This window comes from Folsomia candida, unplaced genomic scaffold, assembly GCF_002217175.1.
Source record: "Folsomia candida strain VU population unplaced genomic scaffold, ASM221717v1 Fcan01_Sc004, whole genome shotgun sequence".
Classification (NCBI taxonomy): Eukaryota; Metazoa; Arthropoda; class Collembola; order Entomobryomorpha; family Isotomidae; genus Folsomia; species Folsomia candida.
The window spans coordinates 5,240,540-5,265,566 of NW_019091196.1; the positions used below are offsets into that span (position 1 = coordinate 5,240,540).

A 25,027-nucleotide genomic window follows, 5' to 3' on the forward strand; every position below is an offset into this window, starting at 1 on the left:
CCGAAATTTGCCAAGTCTCGCAAATTTCTCAGGTTGACGTGAATACAAATACGTTCATAATATTTTGCAAAAACAAAACTACATTATTCTTTCAGCTATGGAACAACACCTAAGGAAATCAGGATCTGTACATTGAATTAAGAACAATGAATTAAATCAATTCTGTTGTCTAGTTGAATTTACTAGTAATAAAAAATGTTTTATAAGATTTTGAAATTGATGATCTAAATCCATAAAAGGACACCTCCGAACTTCCCCTTTATTGCTTACTCATGTCAACCTTCGCATATCTCGCGAATTAAGCATTGCAACATAACCTGCTAAGTTTTATGAAATTTGAGAGATTTTTCAAACCTTTTGCTGGCAAACCATAGGATTTTTTTCGCAAATTTACCAGGCAAATGGATATTTTCTTGTTTCGCAAGCTTATTTCGCAAACTCATTCTATGTAAGAATTTCTCACCATCATGAGCAAAAGAAATTAGAGAGATTGAAGCAACATCAAGATAGGTTTTTTAGTAGATTTGCAAGATTGGCGAAGTCATATTTTGCGAATCCCCTCACGACACACATTTCTTTAACTTCGCAAGTTTACTAAATGAGTTACGATGCGAAATAAGATGTTGTCATGAGTAAGCTCATTATAATAAAGATCTGATTATCTCGCGTTCCTTTTTTTGCAGACAAAAATGGCACATTTTACTGGATGTAACAACTAAGTCTGTGTAACTTCATAAATAAATTATATACTGTAAAGAATTAAGTGTCGGAGAATGTAAGGCTCAACTTCTACTCCAGAACAAAAATGTACAAATTTTTAGTAAACAATAGTTATTTAAGGTTTAGATTTCCATATTTCTGATATACATGAGAGCAAGCTTTTGATTTTGCATACATTATTCGAAATTTATTTCTGAAAAATTAGTTATTTTCAAACTTTTGTAGCTTTGTGGGGTTACAAAAATTAGAGACTCTAATTTAGAGTGAATTGTTCTTAACAAGTTTATTTCAATGTTTATAAACTAGGCAATATTGTAGAAACCGGAGGTGGACGCCGGCGATCGTAGCATTCTACGCGATTCCGTCGTCGACGATAAATCTGATTTGGTCGATTTGGTCCATTTAAGCCAAATGGTCCAATCTGTGGATTTGGTATTCTTTCCATATTGGGACGCCAAGCTAAAGTCACAGAAAATTGCTCCGCAAAATTCGTCATCGTCGACCTCTGAATTGAAATAAATTGGCAACTTGAATTTCGTAAAGTTTCGCAAAAATAAAATTACAGGTGGAATTTATTCCGCAAGCGTTTTTAAGCTTACGAAACTTTTTACGTTGAGCGAATTTGAGAAAAATTCCTAAATTTATTTTACTACGAACCTCCAGTTCCCCAAGCGAAAGATCTAATTATACAATTTCCATCTAAATTATTTGCCGCTCTTTTAATCGACGTTAAAACGTGACAAAATTTAAAACTAGTAAAATTATTTAGTTTTAAATTTTGTAACAAGAACGAATAATTTAGGCATGAATTTAATAATCAGAATGATGGGGACAGTTTTATAAAAATATAGTTTTACTATTTGTTATTTTAAAGAACTTAAGGACTGATTTTTAAAATATAGTAAAATCACATATAGTAAAACTTTTTTAATATAACTAACTTTTTGATATTTATTGACATATGAATAATGGATAACAAACAAACAAACTACATTTTTATAATATTTTCACATAAATTGATCATTTCTTAACGGAGTTCTAAATATTTTTGGTTTATTAAGCAATGAAGTAAGTTAATTAAATTAATCGATTGAGTAATTTTAACATCAATTAATTTTAGTTTATAGTTCGATTCTTACGAAACCTTTTAAATAACTAGAGTTATTTTCTGCACGGAATTTTTATTTATGACGTCAAAACCATTCAAGGTTCTATGCAATGAAGATACTTTTGACTTTTTGGTTTATTTTTGGTTCGTTCTTAGTTTAACGCGAATTCGAATTTTCTAGGGAACGTATTTTTTAATCTGGTAATCCAATTGGATTTTCACATATTTTGAAAATTCTGGAACGACCACACTAGACGAAGCAAAGTTTTCGAATTTTTCGAAGGCTGAATTTTAACTAAAAATATTACGTTACAAATTTTGTCCCTTGATTTGTGCTTTTATACAAGGACGCATCTTGTAAATCTAGCAAACATTGAGGCATTTCTCGTCAGCCTTCGTAAACTTACGAACTTTTGACGAAACGTACGAACATTTTTAGTCGTCGATCTAATTTCCATACATTTTGCAAGCAAAAAAATTTCACGTTACGTCAAAAACTTTTGGTTAGGAAGGCAATCAATGAATGCAACGTCTGGAGGCCAAAGATCTAATAATACTAATGATAATCAAATTATGTAATAAATTGATACAGGCGCCAAAATCTTACAAGTCTTGAAAATGATACTAATTTACAGATATTCTAAACATTTTCACCCACGATAATTAAATTCATGCCACTACAAAATAATCTCCCAGTTAAATTTGAAAGTTATCGGACGTTATAACACACCGCAGATTCGGAATAATATTTTTGAACAGTATTGAAACTTCCAAAATTTCCAGAAATTTCATCCCGCAAAATTATGAGACATTTAATTCTTTGTAATAACTTATTTATTTGTTGTAAGAAAATAATTTTTCTGTGAAACGATTCACGCGATCTTTGTAGCGTGGTAAATTTCACAAAAGCTCAAAGGTTAGCGTGTAGATCAATAATCATATAAAGAAAATCCCCCTACAAGTTAGTCCCAAATTTGCATAGACTTTTCTCGGTTTATATTTGGAAAATGTATGTACCACATGAAAGTAAAAATTAGTTCTTTAAACTAATTCACTCAAATTTTTGCAACCGATTAAAACATCGGGAATTTTTTAGTTTAGAAAATGGGAAAGACTCTTTATACACATTTCTAAATTTTGTTTTCTCTGAGTGTCCTATCTTTTAGTATTATTAATTACTTAAATTTTTCCATAATTTCTGTATGGAGTAAAACTATGACCAAATTTACGTTTAACGGTAAAAATTGAAATTATTGACTTTTTAAATGATAGAAGTAAATTGGAAGCCGTCTAGTTGGATCGATAATTCATTCGTAAAGTTTGTAATAATTTTATAAATAGCTTATAAAGGTTAATATAAATTTGTAATCTGTGGTGAGCCTGTGAAATGATTGACGCATCTCTAATGCTATTCATTATTCAAATTTCCCCATAATTTTGATCAGGATTAGAAGTATACAAAAATTTGTAAAAGTCGCCACGTAAGTGTTACAATTTTTGCACAGATTACAATGCTACAAATATCCGGGAGAAGAATACTGTCGCATTTCACGTCAACCTTCGTAAGTTCGTAAAGATCAGCTTACGAATCAAAAATATGGCTTTTATCTTCGCAAGTTTTTGTAACTTCGTAAGCAAAAATTACCTTCGGGATGTTACCAACTTTTTTGCACATACTTCTTTTCGAATTTTTACCCTCAAAAAAGACATATTTATATTCAAAAAAGTTTATATATACGCTTACGAAGTTTTCTACTTTGAACGAATGTTGAGAAAAAATTTGTCCTCGACAAGTTGCTCATCTACATTTGGAATTTACGTGTTAATTTTACTTTATTGGCTCTAACCGACGTTACGACTAGACAAAATTTACATCATAGTCAAATTCTTCACAAAATTTTGAATTCGCCCATCTAATTTGCATACATTTTCTAATACAAAAACTTTTACAGGAATTCCGTTACGTCAATAACTTTAGGTTAGAAAGGCGATGAATGAATCAGGATGTCAAATTAATAAAATTAAGTAATGAATTGATACAGACGCAAAAATCTTCCCACTTAAAATTTCGAATAATTTTCAAAAATTCTAAACATCGGGAATTTTTTGGTTGAAAAAAGTAACAAGATTTTAAACATATTTCTAAATTTTGATTACTCTGAAAACTTCGTAAATCCTCACACAAAACACAAAAGTGACCCATCTTTTTATATTATATATTTCTTAAATTTATCCATAATTTCTGTATGGAGTAAAAGTATGACGAGATTTACGTTTAACGGTAAAAATTGAATTGTGGGATTTTTTTAAATACTGGTAGTAAATTACAAGCTGTTTAGTTGGATCAATAATTCATTTATAATTTTTTGTAAGGCATATAGAGGTTGACATAAATTTGGGCTGTTTGTAACTTTGTAAAAGTCACAAAATTACTAAAGTTTACGTGCAAAAAGTAATCATATAAAATCATCTTGCAAACTAATTTATCTATTCCAATAAATAATGTGTTCAATCTAATTGTGTACTTACTGTTAAATTAATCGTTATTATTGTTAATCGACGTAAACCTTGATAAAATTTAATAATAGTAAAATGTTGTACAAAATTTTGAAATTTGAATTAAATTCTAAATTCCATGTGTGTTGGAATACTAATTTTTGCAAGATTCCCGCTACGTCAATAAATTTTGGTTAGAAAAATTTTGATTTATTTAACTTGTATGAAATTTGTTTTTCAATTTCATAAAATTGTGGTGGGTTCATGAACTCAAAATTTCTCCAAATGTAGTTTTGTAAAACATGGATAGCTTTCGATTTCTTTTAAATTATTGTGGCAAATTATTGCAGCTGACTCAAGCACCAAAAATTTAAAAATATTTGTAGTCGATTACTTTTCTCTGACAAGGGAACCACTTCTACTGTCGCATCTCGATTTCCTTCGGAATAGCCTTAATCGACAGATAATTTAGTGAAACTAAAACTTTGTCATAGAACATGCGGTGCAAAATCGCGTATTTGCGAAATATTAGGCAAGAGCTGCACCAAAACCTGCGATTCTCTCAATGCTTTTAACATAGCCACCAGCCTTTCGAATGATGAAATGAACTTTATGGAATATTCAAAATTATGTATGTACATGTCCGCGTAATTTCAGCCCGATCACGAATACGTAAAAAGTGATGCAAGCATTTTCCAATTTTTTGAAAATTGCGAAAATCGGAAAAATTTCGCAAATTGAATTCTTCGTTCCTTTAAATTCAACAAAATTTACAAGTTTAACCCTTTAAACTGTAACGACGACAATAGTCGTTTTATAAGAAATGGTTTAATTCGGGAGTACGACAAAAGTCGTCCTGAAAAATCGTGGTCATGGCGCGGAAGGACGACAATTGTCGTTTCTAGGAGGTCATTGATTTTCACCATTTTCTCTCCGCGACCTAAAATTTGTTGCAATTTTGAGGCATTTCTCCTATGCCAACTCAATGCTAAATTTGAAAATTTTCTTCCCAAAAATTTGGATATTTCCCTATACAACTCAATGTTAAATTTTTCATTTTTCAGTTTTTCGAGTTTTATTAAAAACTCCTGAATTTCTGCTCCCGCGCCATGACCACAACATACTTATAGTGTCCCCGATTTAATGCATTTTCTTGTCGTTAATCATACACGTTAAAGGGTTAACTAATGTAAAATGAATTTTTATATTTTCAGGAATATAATTCTGAACAAAAAATGGGTTTATTTTTTGAAATCGGATTAAAATTCGAAAAGTTACAGCGTTTTTAAAAATCCGAATTTTGGCCGAAATTTTTTTTGAAAATTCCGCCAAGGGCGTAAACATGCCCATTCAGGAAAACGAAAAAATACGGGTCCACTTATTTTTGAACCTGAATAATTTAAAATTAGTCCGGTGGATATCGGCGATAACCACCTCACACCGTCGCATTGTAAGAAAGACCCTGTGTTATCTCTTTTCAAGAAAAGGTTCATAATATAAAAGAGACCCAAAAAAGGAAAGCTTAGATGAGACTAAGAAGTGCGATAAAAAGTATTTAATAAATTTCTTCTCCAGTGAAGGATATAGAATTTTAATATTTCCAGCATTAGCGCCCCATTTTATTTTAAACTGACTAAAGTACATAAGCAACATGTTCATGTATGTTACCTATGTATCATGTATCAACTTTAAGTATAATTGCAAGCATTCATAATCTTTTAGTGACAAGAACAAGTAACAAATGATTTTAATATTTTTCGCTACATCATATTTGAAATTTGATAGTTATTGTATATTTATATGATAGGGAATGAAATGGGGCGCTGATGCTGGAAATATTAAAATTCTGTATCCTTCACTGGAGAAGAAATTTATTAAATACTTTTTATCGCACTTCTTAGTCTCATCTAAAGCTTTCCTTTTTTGGGTCTCTTTTATTTATTAGTTTTTATTCGCATTGTTAGTAATTTAGTAATTATCACTCTGGTGGGCCTTAGCAACTAAACTTGGTGGTGGTGGGAGAGGTAATATTTTGACCACCATCAAAACTTTCTCAGTTTTAAACCGATTTTGGGTATTTTAATTTTATATTTTTCTAAAAAATATTTATCAACTTTTTTCCCATTTACATTTATCATATATGCCTTCATTTTTTTCTAATCTCCCAAAAACACATTTTTGATGGTGTTTTTGTTGCATATCTCAGAAACAGGTCAACATTTTAGCCTCCCGTTCGGCAGTTCAATTCTAATTTCCCATAATTAACTCTGGACACTAATTTCATTCAAATCGGATGGAAATTGACCAAGATCTGAAAAAATTAAGCTTTTCAAAACCGTAGTGATTGCTTACTTAAGTGGTGTTTATGCTTCGCGTCACTGTCACGTCCTCCTCCAAATCCGATTTTTTGATTGGTTAAAATTTTTAATTGTCGTAGTGACAATTTCGCTAAGCCAATCAAAAAATCGGATTTAGAGGAGGACATAACGATAACGTGAAGCATAAACGCACCGTTAGATGATTTTTTTCCTGCAGTAACTATAGCCTCATCTAAGAAAAAACAATAAACCAAATGAATATGTACATATTTACAAATGAATAACTTGTTGCCGTCAACTACATATATTTCTCTCAGTCGAAGGAAGCAACCCGAGAGGAGAGGATACCTGAGATTTTATAGAAAAATAAAATATTAATTTGCGTTTTTGAAAAGTTAGTGGACCAATTTGAAGTGAGAGAATCTGGTAAGATATTTTTGTAAGTTTGCATTCTTGCCCCGAGCCCCAGGGCAGGGGGTTTAAGTAGAGGGGGGGTATTGGGGACGGGGGGGGGTATCGGGGGGGGTATTGGGGGGTGGGGGAGGCCTTTTGGCCTCCCCCTTTTTTTTGGCCAAATTTTTTCTTGCTTAAAATGACTGAAATTTTTTGCTTCTTTTTATTATAACAATTTGAGCTATTTTTATTAACCAGCAATGGCCAACATAATAATTTCGGAATCGAATCGGGGAAAACCTGTTGCGTCGTTGAATGGGTACTCCTTTATTTTTAACAAATTTGGAGTGGAGAAGAGGATCTGGGTATGTGAGCGCCATCGACACGAGAAATGTCCCGCGAGGATGCACACTTCGACTTCTCTGGAAAATGTGACCCTCATTTCCGAATTAGGAACCCACAATCACCCCACAAGTTCCGTCAATGTCGAGCTCCGTCAAATTCGAACGAAGATCCGTCATGATGCAAGATCTAGTAATGATCAACCAGCCACCATCATTTCTCGAAACGTAGAGCAAGTATCGGCAGCAGCTCAGGGTGTCCTACCTCTCAAACAAAATTTGAAAAGAACAATCAGGGACATACGTGCAGCAGGCTCAGGGTCACTGAGCCAACCTCACCGGCGTGAGGATATTGTTCTTCCTGCCTCGTTTCAAAAATCTAAACGAGGGGCAGATTTCCTGTTGTTCGACTCTGGATCTGAAGCTTCCAGGATTCTGATATTTGCGACTCAGGATAAACTAATTCTTTAAAAAAAACTTAGGTGAGGCTTGCTTAAAAGGAGAAAACAAGCGGTTATCATCGTGTATTAGAATAATGTGCTAAATCAATTTTCATCTCATGATTTATACTTTTCGGTAAACAGAACAGCAAAGTATATGCGTTTGGGACCATTTGCCTCGCCGTGGGCCGTGATTAATTCAATACAAATATGTCATCTTACATAAATATTCAAATTGTGCTATATTTAAGCTTTGTTAATTTGTGATTTTGCAGTCTTTGAATATATTTCTAGAATAGGTAAAGATTATAAAAATTCATGTTCTACTATTGTATGTAATATTGGAAATTAACCCACGCTTGATAAATATGATCAGAAATCGATTATGGATAACAAAATTAACCAACAAATTATGTATTCGACGTATTTGCCGCATGTGTGTAACAAATTCTCTGAACACTAATAAATTTTAAAATTATTTTAATTCACAAAACGGCCCAAGGCGAGGCAAATGGTCCCAAACGCATATACTTTGCTGTTCTGTTTACCGAAAAGTATAAATCATGAGATGAAAATTGATTTAGCACATTATTCTAATACACGATGATAACCGCTTGTTTTCTCCTTTTAAGCAAGCCTCACCTAAGTTTTTTTTAAAGAATTAGTTTATTTTTTGTTTTTAAGTCTCTTTAAGTTGTCACCAATAATAGATACCAAATTAAATCCCCATAAGTCCATAAGATTATTTAGTATGCGTGGAATACTAAATAAATCCCCAGTGGGCGTGGATGCGTGGCATACCCAATTAAATTCCCCCGTCGCCCGTGAACTCATAGTCAAGAAATGTACCAACTCAAAATGCATGCATATACACTCTGTTAGAAATCTCTAATAGAATTCTATTTCTACTGCTTACAATTAGTATTAAAATTATGCGGGTAAGACTTTACTACCGATATAGTAAAGCTATTGCCGCACAGTATTACTTATCAATACCACTTTCGTAGTCATTTCTGAATACCGCATGGTACTATTTTTATACTGGATTTCTAAAAGTGCATACATACAGATCTTGCATGTTTCCATTGTGCATGTTGCTAATAGAAACGTAGATTTATTATAAGTAATGAAGAACCATTATAATTAACGTGTGTAACTGGTTGCAGGTGCCACCAAGAAAAGTCTTTCATTTCTTATCCGATTTCGTTCGGATTTGTTTTAAATGACGCGTTATAAATTTCCGCACATTAAAACATGGACGAGTCATGACCTTTGCACGGTAAAAGTGAATTTGCCAGTCGTTTGAAAGTTTAAATTCGATTTTAAATGGGTTAAAATAAGATTGTCGTGTCTCTAGACCTGACGGGCATCATCTACCCAGCAAGGTCTGCACGATTGCCTTTTACACCATTTTGATACGATTAGTCGTTTTGCCACAATCTTTGGCAGAATATTTGGAGGGGGGGTCTGTTTGCATACTAAGGCTTCGCCGTAACCATGCACTTTTTCATGTGGTCATGGTTACTATGCCTCACCTAAGAAAAACCTGGACTTCCTTGCTTCTTGTACCGTTTGGCTCGCAGACGGTACCTTCAAAGCAGCCCCTGCCTTGTTTGACCAACTGTTTGTTCTGCACGGTATAAGGGGAGGGATAACATGTCCTCTTGTGTACTGCCTCCTTCCAAATAGAAAAACCGAAACGTACACCCGCGTTCTCACCGCTCTGTTGGATTCTAAGGCTGGATTGGCACCAACGACCATCATGACAGACTACGAGCGGGCGGAACTCAATGCCTTTGGCGAAGTCTTCCCAGAGGCCGAACAAAAGGGGTGTTACTTTCATTTCTCACAGTGCTTTTATCGTCATCTACAGAAATCGCCAGAAATTTTGAATGTCTTTTCCACCGACTCCGATTTCTCCCTCCATCTCTGGAACCTTGTTGCTTTGGCATTTGTGCCTCCGGAAGACGTAATATCAACTTTCGAAATGTTGATGAGTGAGGAATTCTTCATCCACAACGAAGTTTTGCTTCAGGAATTTCTTGCGTATTTCGAAAAGACTTGGTTGGGACCCCGGAATCCTCGTGGGATAGCTCGCTTGGCTCCCTTGTTTGCCATCCCTCTCTGGAATTGTTGCCATAGCGTGTTGGAAGATTTGCCCAAAACGAACAATTCCTGTGAGGGATTTAATTCAGGATTTTCTACTCTTCTCGGCGCTTCCCACCCAACCATTTACAAACTCATTGACGGACTAAAGGAACAACAGGTTTTGACCGAATTAAGCATGAATCAGCGCATAGCAGGAAATGTCCCCACCCCACGAAAAAAAATCGCAATCGCCTCAAAAAAACTTAAAACGGTTGTTGAGCAGTATGGTGTTGGTGATTTTTCACATATAGATTACCTGCGCCAAATTTCCTATCGTGTACGCTTCCAGTAAAATTTTTACAGCTCGATTGTTTTTTTAAGAATTTTTTATTTGACTGATTTTCCGAGATTTTATGTATTGATTCGTTTTTTGAGAATTTATTGTTTATTTATTGCCTATTTGAGATGTTCCCAAGTTTCGTCAAAAGTTCGTAAGTTTCGTTGGTTAATGTGGTTACGGACTTGCGAAGGTTGACGTGAATTGTCTCTTTGAATTACGTAGTCATTTGTAAATTTATTCGGGAAATTTGTTCTTGCTTAATTAACTCTTATAAGCGGCAAGAGAGGCCCCACAACGGAAGATGATTTATTCAAAAATTGTTCATAGCTCTTTTTCTGCAAATTGCTACTTTGGCGTCGAATTTTACCACGCAAAACTATGAGAAATTTAACTCATTGCGATCATTTGTTAATTTGCCGGTTTGTCGCAAAAAAATTCTTCAAATGAACCCTTTCCCGGGGATCTTTGTAACCTTGTACACGTCACAAAATTACCAAAGTTAACATGCAAATAATAATCATATAAGAAAAACTATGTTATAAACTAATTTATCTATTCCAATAAAAAATGTTTTCAATCTAATTGTGTAATTCCTGTTTAATTAATTGTTATTATTGTTCATCGACGTAAAACTTGATAAAATTTAATAGTAGTACAATATTTTACAAAATTTTGAAATCTCACCCAATTAAATTCCATGCGTGTTGAAATATAGCAATTTTTACAAGAATCCCGTTAAGTCAATAAATTTTGGCTAGACAAATTTAGATTAGATAAGTTAGCTCGTAAATTTGTTTTTCTAATTTCATAAAATTGCGGAGGGTTCATTAACTCAAAATTTCTCCAAATGTGGTTTTATAAAACATGCATAGCTTTCGATTCCTTTCAAATTCTTGTGGCAAATGATATTTCATTATCAATTAAATTATGCAATTTACATCTAAATTATTCGCCACGGTTTTAATCGACGTTAAAACGTGACAAAATGTAAAACTAGTAAAATGATTTAGTTTTAAATTTTGTAAAAATGGATTAGTAACAAGAACGAATAATTTAGACATGAATTTAATAATCAGAATGATGGGCTTTTTAAGGGGGTATTGTGTTTAAGTTAATTGATCGTAATTCACGCAGTCAATGGCAATTTAGTAAAATCCATAATGAGTTTGCAAACTTTTACCAAATTAAAAAGACGCCCTTGATCGGCGTAAGTTACAAAAATTTGTAAGCTAATTTTCCTTTGAAATAGTTGTAAAATTTTGTTAATTTCCGGATCTTACAAGGGTAAAAAGAACTACGTGAATTGCTTTATTGTCCATGAAATATTTAGCTGCAAATTTTAACTTTGCGAACAATTATTACCACAGTTAAGGTTCTCGTTTAGTTATTGAAGTGAACAGACGTGTTTATTCTGACCTATCATTAAATTTTCGAATTTTGAGAAAATGTCGTAATTTGGGTAAAAGCAATTTAGTTAAAAACGAAAATTGTGGAACAAAGGGCTCTCTATCTACTTTAGGAATTTACGTGTAAATTATTCGCTATTGTTATTAATCGACGTTAAAACTTGACAAAATTGAATACAAGAAAAATTCTTTACAAAATTTTGAAATCGTCCATCTAAATTCCATAAATTCTGTAAAAACAAATTTTACAAAAATTCCGTTCCGCTAATAACTTTTTGCTATCAAGGTTCAATAAGATGATATTCTAATGTATATATTTCAAGTTACCTCATCAATTTGTTTTCAAATTTCAAAAAAATTTAGTGGGTACCTTAACCCAAAATTTCTAAATGTGGTTGTGGAAGACGCCAAGACGGGTTAAATCGGATGGATGGGGTACACAGGTAATAATTGCATAATGCAACTGTTACCGGAGGATGTGCCATCCAATTCCACCGATTCGGTAATAATTTATCATCGAAGGATATCCAGAGACTAAATTCATCTCAGTTCCCAATGTCAACGCTCTGGTAACAAAAATATTACCCACACCGTAAGCAATTTCATACACCCAGAAGACACCTTATTACTATTGTATGTATTACCACGCGGTAGAATTGCATATAGTACCTCCGCCGGTAACAATCGTACAACAAAATTATTGAGAGTGTAATTTTTGCAGCTTTTTGGACTAATTATTGTGAAAATGTTAGTTGATAAAAGGCAAATATCTACTATATTTTGGGTGAAATATTGGGGGGTAGATTTTGAGTTGAAATTATTTTCAAAATGTATGATAGAGAAGAAATCTTCGAATAGTTTTTGAATATATGTAGATTGGCAACTTGAGTTTTGTGTATAATTTTGCAAAGATAAGGAAGCAAAACTTTTTAAAAGCATTTTTCAGAGAAGTTCTTTAGTTAACGAAATTTTAGAACGAAGTTTGGAAAATGTAATATTTTTTAACGACAATTTGTTTGCGAAACTCTTCTCCAACAGACTTACATAGGTGAGATCTCGACGTACGATCTTTTTTTAGACGTTTTGTCTAATTATTCGTTATTGTCATTAATCAACGTTCAAACTTGACAAAATTTAATAGCCGTAAAATTTCACTTAACAATGCAGTTTTCCCTTTCAGTGAAAATTGTTCGGCATCAAAAGATGATCACGTGGATGTTTGTAACCGTGTGAATTTATGGGGTACGAATTAAGACTATGGTAATTCAACTTTCACTAATTGAAGTCTTAATAAGATTAAGGTTTTTAGCGTGTTCGTTTTAATTTTTTTTAAAGCGCGATATATGTTTTTATTTTTGAATTTTTTTTAGTGCCAAAGTCTTATATTTTGGATGTGCTTAAAGACTTTTGAAAATATTGAATTTCGAAACTGCAGCGTGATATAACGTCTCAATTGTACTTACAAGACAATTTATTTAAAGACGAAATTCCATCCTGTAAGCCATCTAATTTTTAATTTGACCTCTAAATTATTTTTTATAGTTAATAATCGACGCTAAAACTTGACAAAATTTAATAGTAATAAAATGTTTTCGAACTGTTAAATTTCATTTGTGATGCTAAAAGCGAAATTTTTTCGGTCAAGAAAGATTAGTGTTTTTTAAATTAATAAATATGTACTAGTAACGTGCATATTTGTAACAAAACTTTTGTAAATTAGTAACAATTCCTCTATGCAACTTTGTAATAAATTTGTGGCACGATTTTTCTTGTGTGATTATTATTTAACTATACACGTTAACCTCCGAGCTTTTACCAAAGTGCAAGCAAAAATCCCGTGAAGCGTTGCATTTCAAGAATTAATTCTTCTGCAACGAATTAATATATCACGACAAAGAATTGAATGTCTCATAATGTTTTCATGATCAAATTCAACGCCAAAACAACGATCAACATGAAAATTTCATTGTATAATGTATGGAAAGATAATTTTTTAGTCCAGGAAATGGGTAAAAACGTTTCGAATTTCTGCAAACTATTTCATTTTCACATGCTTCAAAAGGTGTAAGATCTTAGTGTATATGTTTATTTATTAATTTGCATAATTGTTTCTACATTCAAAGGCTCGACCCAAAAGGCTCGACTTGTTATATGTACATAAGCAAATATTTATAAGGAATCATTTAATATGTAATTAATAGACATTTATTTATATCTATAGTATTTATAAAATTACGATTTTCGAATTTTGGGAAAATATCTGAATTAATTTAAAGGTAATTTATTTAAAAACACAATTGCTGATTCCAGGAAAGCTTCATCTAATGTTTAAATTTACGTCTTATTATTCCTTACTTTTATTAATCGACATTAAAACTTAACAAAATATACTTGAATAAATATACTTAAAAATACTTGTAAATAAACCTGACAAAATATAAAAGTAGTAAATTGTTTTACAAAATTTTGAAATTGCCCATCTAACTAAATTCTATACGTTTTGTAATAACAAGCTTTACAAAAATTCTGTTAACTTTTGGTTATCTATTAAGATTCAAGTGGAGATTTAAACTTGGTTAACTCATATTTTTATAATTTAATAAAATTGTCGTGATACCTAAACTCAAAATTTCTCCAAATATGGTTGTGTATCAAGTTCCGATAGATGTGACAATTTTTTTACCTTTTTTACTGATTATTGAGAAAATGTTTGTTGAAAAAAAAATCTATTCTATTTAAGGCGAAATAGTGAAGACTAGATTTTGACTTCAAAATTTTCTCAAAAATTTCTAAGTCAATCTTGATTTCTTACGGAATATAGATCAAATATCCCGTTGCATTTGTATGTTTGGAGGTGGACAATTCTTTATTTGGTGACTGCTGAGTTTTCTAATTGACAGCCAAATTTTATCTAAATTTTTAGCAGAAATTGTCCCATTTTTCAAAATGAATTTTGGAAAGAAATTCGAAGGAAGATAGATAAAAAAAACTGATTAGGAATAGATTATCGAATTCATTAAATTTTGTACAATTTTTCAAAGGCGGCGAGCATAAGGACGGATTGGATTTGCTCCGGAAACACTTTTAAGTTTACGCAATTTTCTACTTTTCTACAAATTTTTGGGAAAATATCGTAATGTATCTGTCGTTTAAAAGTAAAATTTAATCTAAAGGATGAGCAGAGACAGCATAATTTTTACGTTTACATCTATGTAAATTATTCGTAATTATTATTAATCAAAGTTAAAACTAGTCAAAACTAGTCAAACTAGTTAAAACTGGTTAAACAGACGATAATTATGCTATTTTTAAATTTTGTCAAATTTTGTCATACTAGTAAAATATTTTGTCAAGTTTTAATGTCGATTAATAATTATGGCGAATAATTTAGACGCAATTAAAAAATATTAGATCGTATTGCAATACCAGTTTGAAAGTTCAGTCAAAGTAGAAAATTTTGTAAACGTAAAGACGCTTGTTAAAAAAATTTATTTGTTTACTTATTTATTTATTTATTTATGATCACTCATTTCTGCGGTTTTCGGGGATTATTTCTTGATTTTATTGTTGAAAATTGCTAGCTTTCAATGAACTACTGTCATTTTCATCAGGCAAGAATACAAAGATATCGGATACAAATCTAAACCATACATTCCTTTGACAAGTGAAAAATGGGAATTAATTGTTAGTAAATGTTACTTAGTCACAGTTAAATTATAAAAAATTCAGTAGTGTGAGGACCAGATTGGGTTGATGTTGACTCCGCTGGATATGTTAATTTTGCTCGTTAACTTTTTAATGTGCAGGGCTTCTTTAAACTTTCTGAAGAATTTTCTGTTTTCTGGGACAACGAGTTTAAAGGAATTTGGGTCCAGTTGGTGGTCGTTTTCTATCATATGAGCTGCTACAGGCGAGGTTGTACTTTCTCTTCTGATGTCATTCTGATGTTCGGCAATTCTGACCATGCAATCTCGTTCTGTTTCACCGATATAAACAGCAGGACACGAATTGCATTGTATACTGTAAACTCCTGCTCTTGGCTTTTGCAATTTCTGTTTGGCGTTACAAACAATTGATCCAATTTTCGGACCAGGAAAGTAGCCAATATCTACATCCATTTTGTTTCTTAAATATGAAGCGATTTTAGATGTTACGTCTTTATTTATTTACTTCTATAGCTTTGTGTGGTTGCGAGGTTAAAAAAACAGTAAATTTTAAATTCAGCCCAATGTGTATAATATTAACTGCATGAAATGTGATGAAAGTGCAATAAATTAAACACTTTGTGTTGTGTTGATGTTAATATTTATTTAGACAATTCATACACTGTTGCAAATCTGGTAACGCTAGATATGCATTTCATACTTCATACTGTTACTGATTTGGTAATAATCTACCGAAGTTTGTTTCCGAGGGGTAAAGTTTTCACCACCAACCACAACATTATTAAACCGTATTGCCCGTTATTACGTGCCGGTAGAGTCATATACATGATTACTCCTGTCGGTAATGATTTATTAATATATTAATAAATCACTACTCTTAGAAAACTGATACAGTATATCAGTTTTCTAAGAGTGTATGTACCTCAGAGAAATAATGAAGAATCATTATCGTTTATAGCGTCCGGTCCAAAATTGCAGTTGCTGCGTATTTTTATAACTTATTCATTTTTTGCATAGAATTTGTATAAACAAAATCCATTGATTTGATCCCCATGCGCATGATTACTGACCTTGGGGATTGAGCTGTTTTATTTTTTTGTTGATGCATAGAATTGCCCTGTAAATAAGACATGCGAAACTCATCAACGTGTGAATTTTTTTTACTGCATTATTTTCGATCGAACCAGTTCGCTAGTGTGTGAATCGCTGTAATGTGGACATGGTACAGCTTATGCATCCATGTACATCAATAATTGCGCACGTGGAGTAATGTTTTTATGAAACGTACATACATTCGTGTCAGACTTGGTGAATAGTCAGTTGCATTTTGCATAGTTAGAGGTCAACAATAGGAGTCATGCAAATAAATAAGTACGTATAATTGAGGAAACTTCGAGCAGTTGGAATTTGAATTTTGGACTTTTTAGAGTGATTTACTTACAATTAGCATCGTTTTTGGTGAGTATTACCTCTTGTTTCATATTATTGATGTACGAAAATGTGTAATAATTGTAAATCGTTGAGTTTGATATTGATTTTGAGGTAGTAAATGTCAAGTTTTCCGAGAATGTTTTTTTTATGTACATGTACATAAATATGTACATGAGATACATATTTCGTAAATTTGAAGTTTTTTCGTAAATTTGAGGGATTTTTCGTAAATACATATACATAACCGTCCTCTGAAAACATTTATACCAGTGTTTTTTGTAAAATCCGAAAAAGTATTAACCTTATTTTTTTCGCAAAATTGTATTGCATAATTTAAAGAAATCTACCCATTGTAATGCAACCTTGTATGAAGGAAGAATTCACTCTAACCAGGTGAACTGTGGAATTTTGTAAAATTCTTTTACGAAATAGACAATTATTAGAGATTTTTAAAACGTTATACTTTCACAAAACTTAATTGCCAAAATTTCCCTAAGTTGGTTTTACTCGGCTAATTAGAGAGAGAAATTTTTGTCACCTGAACACAAATTTGCAATATATTGATTGATTGATTGATTGATTTATTCATCAAACCCCTTTCAGGCATTATTGCCCATAGAGGTACATACAAGATATTTATAAAGTGACATAGTGACAAATTGAGTTCCTTTTTAACGGTAAAATCGTGACATATGTACATACATATAGTAACATAGTAATATAAATGTATCTCATTACATGCATATTTCCATGCTATACTACATTATCGTGAAATTTGCAATATATAAACGACCATTAATTTTCCAAAATAGCATCAAAATTTAACACTCTTTATTTAGAGTACTTCAAATAAATACATGGAAAGTGTTTTGCAAAATTCAAATTTTAAAACTCTGAATTTACAATTTTTATGGAGAATGGCATGTTTGCAAACACTAGATTTTGATAATTTCAAACCCTTCCATACATTTTGTTGCCGAATAAATAACTAAATTTGAAATTCAGATTAATTTGTTTCATAATTTTACAAAACTTTTCCACGCATTCTAAATTCGTGTAGAATTTTCTTCAATCTTGTGAACTATGTAATTTTGTAAAAATTTTGTAACGAAATAATAAAAATTATGAGAGATTATTTTTTAAACTTTGTAACTTCACAAAGTTTAAAATTGTCGTGCATTGTTTTTTTAGTTAGCTATTTGGAAGCGGAAGTGGGACGAACCTTCGCACAAGTTATTAATGTCAGAATCTTCAAAATCTATAAAATGGCATCGAAATTCAGCGTGTTGTTTATTTTTAAAATGTCCAGCACTAAAACTTAAGAAGTTCGTTAAATGACATATTTTACAAAATTAAAATTCGAAATAATACATAATTTAATTAATTATGTAATACATAATTTTCACGAAGAACATTAAAAATCGAGAACCACAATTTTTTTATTTTAAAGTAGAACTTGAAAATTTGAATTTGAATTTCTTTTAAAAAAAATCCGTACATTTTATAAAATAATTTTACAAACTTTTACAAAATAAAGAGACGACCTCGATCTGAGCAAGTTTATAAGAATTTGGAAGCTAATTTTCTTTCGGAATAGGTATTTCTAAAATTTCATAAAAGTTTGCAAGTTTATGGAATTTACGGATTCTACAAAGTTACAAAGGCCTGCATGATTTGCCGCATTAGCAAATATGTCCAGATAATCATTTGAATTTGCAATCATTTCATAATCCTAACCAGTCTGATATACTTTCAGCTAAAATAAATCATGGACCCCACCAGAAGAACCTCCTCCACGCTCCCTCCATCAGACACCTATACGTCCCTGGAAATTCAGAAACTTTCCGAATTTCGAAAAAAAGTTGACCACATTTTATTAACCGAAGACCAAAAAGAAGACTCATTCCTGATTCGATGGCTGAGAGCGAGAAATTTGGACGTGGCCAAGGCGGAAGAAATGTTGCGATTTTCTCTCCAGTGGCGTCAGGAGAATGACATCGACACCATTTTGGAAAGATATCAAATGCCCGAAGACTTACGGGAGAGGGCGCCCATTGCATATTGCGGACTTTCAAACGAAGGTTGTGCCGTTTTTGTGGTTCCGTTTGGACGCCATGATACGAGATATGGGCTGGAAAAGTATGGGATTGAAGTCATGGAACGCTACCAAACTTATAATATGGAAGAATTTGCGAAATTATTGCGCGACGAAGGCATAAAACATGGAAGGAAGGTTACGCAAATGATTGAAATTGCGGATTGTGAAGGGTAAGCTAATTAACGCAGATTTGATAAGTCGTCGCCAAAATCGCAAAAAAATCAGCAAGTATTTATTCCGTTCTCCGCCCAGGGAATTATTTTAAAATTCAGGGCGGCGAATTTGTGAAGCGGGTCGTTGCAAATTTTTCAAAAATATATACTCCAGATTTTGTCAATTTCTGAAGGAGGTGATCTCAAGTTTAAGAAGCCTCATAAAATTGACCTTATCGAAACTTGCTCAAAAAGCTCAACATTAATCAACTCACTGAATACAAATTTGTCGTCCAGAATTTTAAAATAAATTCCCAGAGCAGACAAATAGTTAAAAATGTGTTAATTTTGACAATTTTGGCGACGAGTCAGCAAGTCCTACGTTAATTTTGTTATACGAGCGACAGCATTTTCATATAATTAATACGTACACATGATTAGCTAAAGATGCAAATTTTGTATAAATTTTTGCACATTTTTTGATAAGGTGATATAAAAAATTCGAGGATAATCGATCAGAACGAAATCTTTGATAAATTTGTGCCAAGTTTGTAACAATTTCCATAATAGAAAATGACAATTAGTGCAACTTTTTATTATTTTATCGGTCTTGTGAAAATATTATAATTGCAAATTTTGTACCCTATTTTGCCTGAAAATTTTGCGAGATGATGTTAAATACTTTATGAGGATGAAATAGGTAGCAAATTTGTAAGGCAGAAAATGTAACGTCATTTTTCAGTTTGATTTCTATTTTTTGAAATTTGTACAAACCTTGTTGCCGTTAAAAATATTTTCAATATTATGATTTACATGTTGAGATTTATAGATGAATTTTATTTTGTGAAAGCTTGTAACATTATTTTACGTGAGACGGATTTTATTTATAACGTTGCCAATGACTGCATGAATTGTCTCATTATTATTTCCACAGGTATTCCTACTGGCAAATGTCGTCCAAACTGTGTCGTGAATACGTCATAAAAATGCAGCAACAGATGGGGAATCATTATCCAGAATTGATTCGATACGTGATGATAGTCAACGCTGCAAAAATATTTGTCACGCTGTTCTCCATGTTAAAAGTAGTCATCCCAAAAAATACGCTGGAGAAGATCGAAATTTTTGGTAAGTTGTTGCTAATTTTGTTTTACTTCAGAAGGAGGAAATGCATTTGTACGAAAAATTGTTGGAATATGTATATGTAATACTTAGGAAAAAATGTCAAAATATTTACGAAATATTAGCGAAAAAACACATTTTCGCAAATTTTTATTTGGTGTAAGAGATCATTCAACCATCTGCCGGGGATTAGATCAGGAGAGTAAAAAATGTAGATAATTATGAAGAACTTGATTTGCAGGACTGTGAAACAACATGGAAAGATTTGAAATTATTAAATTTACTTATAAAAAAATATGGTATTTGAAAACGTGCCATTTTTGGTACGCTAGATGAAATTTCTGCATTGCACGTTTTTGTATTTGAATTTTGCAAAATACTTGTTATACATTTATTTCTTTGAAATTCTAAATGAAATGCTAAACTTCGATGTCATTTTAATCAATTATGATCGTGTAAACCTTAGTCAGTCTAGTTCAAGTGCCGGGGGATTGGAACTTAGTACCTGGGAAACGTCACCCAAAAGTTCCCATTCCCTGGACATTTTAGTTATGCAAGTTACAGGGAAACGGAACCCACTTATCGCAGGATTTAGCGGGCTTCGATTCCCCGGTACCCTCTTACGCAAAAGTTACGATTCCCCGGAACCCAACATTTTTCTTTCATTTTTAATAAATTGAATAAATTTCCGCACAAAATTTGAATTATCTCAAATTAACCTCCCACAAACGAAGAACATTTGATAAAAAAATTAGAATTTTTTATAGTGGCAGAGGTTCCTAAAATCGCAAATTTCTGACAAATTTGAGGAGCGGCAAGCTCAAAAGGGTACGGGGAATCGTCACCCAACAATAATTTTTAGGGAAAAATACAATTATTTTGCAATTATTATTACAATTAGTACATTATTACTATGTTACAATTATTTTCCCCTAAAAATAACTATATTTTTTCCTAAAAACAATTGTTGGGTGACGATTCCCCGTACCTTTTTGAGCTTGCCGCTCCTCAAATTTGTCAGAAATTTGCGATTTTAGGAACCTCTGCCACTATAAAAAATTCTAATTTTTTTATCAAATGTTCTTCGTTTGTGGGAGGTTAATTTGAGATAATTCAAATTTTGTGCGGAAATTTATTCAATTTATGAAAAATGAAAGAAAAATGTTGGGTTCCGGGGAATCGTAACTTTTGCGTAAGAGGGTACCGGGGAATCGAAGCCCGCTAAATCCTGCGACAAGTGGGTTCCGTTTCCCTGTAACTTGCATAACTAAAAAGTCCAGGGAATTGGAACTTTTGGGTGACGTTTCCCAGGTACTAAGTTCCAATCCCCCGGCACTTGAGCCAGACTGTTAGTTGCTTAACAAATAGATAGGATCAGCTTGGATGTAATAAGTACGAAAAAATATAAAAATAATAGCGAAATATGCATATCTATGTATGTGCAAAAAAAAATATTTTCGCAAAAATTTTTGCGCATTAAAAAATACATTCTGCTTCTAACTTTCTGTGGTTCAATTTCCTTCAGCAAATAAATTTCGTCTCAGCGTTGAAATATTTACAAAATATATACGCATTTTTGAAAAAAATGTCTAAAAGATTTACATATTAATAGCGGAAATATTTATACCTAGTCGTATACACTCAAGTGTCAACAGCTGATTTCAGGAAAAGTACCCGTCAGAATTAAAAACGGATACGTACATTGGAAAGCCCATGCGATTTCGATTCCGAATCACTTTTCCATTTCAAATTATTCGAAAAAATGACTTAAATAGAAAACTTTGAAATGAGGATGTCAGCGATTTTTTGCTCACTTCGAGAATGAGCAAAAATTCTTCAACTGAAAAATCTATAAAATACCTCAAACTCAAGTCTGACGTAATCAAGTGTATACTTAAAATGTGAGTAGAACCTTGGGCTACAACAAACCGTAAACCACACCCCCCTAAAAAAATCTTAAATTGCCCCCAAAGCTTTCAAAGCCAGAACCTGGCAAATGCACGATATATTTGTTAAAAGTGACCCCAGAGACCAGAGGGTCAAAATAAAAAATCATTATGCGGCGCATAAATAACCTTGTGGTTAGGGTTTTGAAATACGGTAACCATCATACGCTTACTACTTCTCAAAATTGAGAAAGATTAAAAACCCCAAAATTTTTCTTGTGCGGTACGCAAAATTTGCTTTCTTCCGAAGACAGTTTTCCACTTGAGATCTTTCTTACTATTAACGTATATTATAACCCCCAATGAAGTTATTCATGCGCTCCATATATGTGAGTTGCTTATCAAAAAATAAAATCTTCAAAAATGTCATCCCTGGATTTGCATGCAGCAAGTTAGTCCAGAAAGGGAAATTTTTCCCCTTTTCTACAGAAATCATCAACCAAAGCCAACCATGACGCGGAAGTTGGCCTCTTGCATGATGTAGAATCCAGGATACATGTACTACTCAAAAATAATGGTTGGACCTTTTAAGTGGCAGTTGTTCCAAAATATGAAGCAAAAGTTGTCAAAAAGCGGTTTTTTTCTCATTTTTGTGACTTTCACACACCGCATGGATATGGTCACAACAAACAGACCACACCCCTATCGGTAATGACTAATGGGCTTAGATTAAAGATAATCGCATGGTCTAAATTCCCTGAAATCATGAAGGTTTAGAAAAAATGATTACTAATTTTTCCGAGCATTTTTTTCATGAAAACTAGTGCGTACTTTTGGCAGGGCCTGTTTGTCTCTTTTTCAGTTGGCCATTTTCACATAAGATATTAATTTTTGATGATTGAGCATTGTTACTGGATTAGAATTTCATTGGCTTTCCAATGAAGGAAACCACAAATTGATAAAAGGAAAATTACAATATTTACAGCGTATTGCATCATTGACACTTGAGTGTATACGACTAGGTATGTTGAAAACTTGGAAATGTGTAACACTATGTAAAAATACTTTGAACTTTTTCTGATTTGGGAACATACCAATCAACAAAATTTGACCTTCGGTCGTCATTAAATGAATATATATCCGCCCTCAGGTTATACATTTCGCCAATCTTCAAACTTTTGGGGGTTATTTTCCTCATAAACTGCGATATCTAACTTTGAGGATTTCAAATAAATAAAATTCTAACGTTCGATGCCATTTTTATAAATTTGATCTTGTAGATTGTGGGAATTAGTGTTAAGGTTCTTCTAAACGTTGTTTGAGGCGAGAAATAGCAGACTAAAATAAATTAGTACCTCTTTATAAATATAGTTTTACTCTTGTAATTGTAATTAATTTCAGGGCCTGACCCTGAAAAATGGAAGGCTGTCGTGAGGCAAAAGTTTCCCGTCGAAAATATTCCAACTCATTGGGGTGGAACGCTGGAAGGTGTGGATGAGTATTGTTCCGGACACGAGATGTGGATACAGGGACCTAAAGATATGCGACCCCTAATGCGTGGTAATTAAGTATTATTATTAATTTTGAAATTAAATTATACACTAAAGCATCAAAAGAATGAGTTAATTCAAGCTTGATAAAATCCATAAATTGGATAAACTTTTACCAAATTTTACAACTATTTCTGAGGAAAATTACCTCCCAAATTGTTGTAAATTTTCTAAGATCAAGGACGTCCCTTTATTTTGTAAGAGTTTGTAAAACTACCTATTTTACAAAACGCACAGATTTTGCAAACTTGCCATGGTCTGCGTAATATCTAAATCTAAGTCTCATATTTTTCCTCAGGTCTCACTGAAGCAGACGCCGACTTTCATAAAACCACAATTAACGCGAGGGACAAGTTTATTAAGACGGTTCAAGTTACCGAGAAAAGTACAATTTTAGAGTGGAAATTCAAAACGAATAATTACAACATTGCATTCCAAGTGAACCTTGTTCCAAATAATAATTCTGCGACGACGAGTAACAAAATCATTAATAACTTTTCTACCGGAAGTAAGCGTAAGGATGATCGTGTCGCCATTATCGTCCCGTATTCTCGGGTCGACGCGCACAAGGCGGTGCAGGAAGGGTCCCACTGCTGCGAAGTCACGGGGACGTACGCCTTCATTTTTGACAACTCTTTCAGCCTGATGAAAAACAAGACGTTGCTTTATCAAGTTATAGCCGTAGACCCGGAACCCGATAAGTTTGAAGATTCTGGTGAAACATTATAACGCAGATTTTTGTAACGCGGTAAAATTCTACACATAAAATCCATAAACATGTTAACTTTATTTTACGTTATGTAAAAAGTTTGTTTCGTAATTTTATAAAAACTGTAAACTCGTTTAAAGGAAGATTATCGTGAAATATTACGACGCAGATTTTTGTACAGTAGTACAAATTCTGTAAAATCCATAAACTTTAATATTATTTTAACCTTTACGTTACGCTATGTTATGTAAAAAGTTTGTTCCGTAATTTTATAAAAGTTGTATGTAAACTCTAAATAAAGAATTCTGTTGAATCTGATGAACATACGTCGGATATGAATGAAAAATGACTTTTTCCATGTATTGACCTACAGTCGCCAAACTTTCTGAGAATGTTTATGGTCACTAGTAGGTCGCGTAGGTCAAAGCATATTTTCTCATATTGGTCATATTTTCGGGTTTTGGGACATATTCATATTCCCGATCATATTTCGGGCTTTTTTCGTTCATTTTATCATTTTTGGCCAAATTCTAAGATTTGGCAATCAAATCGACAGAAAATGACAAAAAATACAGTTTTCTCACAATGATTCATTGTGAGAAACTTTCAGAAATTTATGTTCACTTTCGCCCAAGGTGATTGAATTCATTGGGAATGCATTAAATCACCTCAGAACTTGTTTACTTGATAAAAATTGAGCATTACAAGAAAATATATCAAAAACCTACCAGTACAACTTTGCTTAGCCCGAACCAGGATTAGTA

General features: G+C 32.6%; 2 protein-coding genes across 2 annotated transcripts; both read left to right on the forward strand.

Annotated features, from left to right (window-relative positions):
• The first annotated feature begins 9,578 nt into the window (after window positions 1-9,578).
• Window positions 9,579-10,256, forward strand: LOC110848975. Its single transcript, XM_022096349.1, has one exon. The coding sequence runs from the start codon at window positions 9,579-9,581 to the stop codon at window positions 10,254-10,256; it is 678 nt and encodes a 225-aa protein (XP_021952041.1).
• Window positions 10,257-16,626: 6,370 nt separating this feature from the next.
• Window positions 16,627-24,521, forward strand: LOC110848976 (SEC14-like protein 3). Its single transcript, XM_022096350.2, has 5 exons — window positions 16,627-16,773; window positions 18,503-19,014; window positions 19,931-20,124; window positions 23,406-23,564; window positions 23,853-24,521. Exons 2-5 carry the CDS (start codon window positions 18,515-18,517, stop codon window positions 24,281-24,283), a joined length of 1,284 nt encoding a protein of 427 aa, XP_021952042.2. The 5' UTR covers window positions 16,627-16,773; window positions 18,503-18,514; the 3' UTR covers window positions 24,284-24,521.
• The last annotated feature ends 506 nt before the right edge of the window (window positions 24,522-25,027 follow it).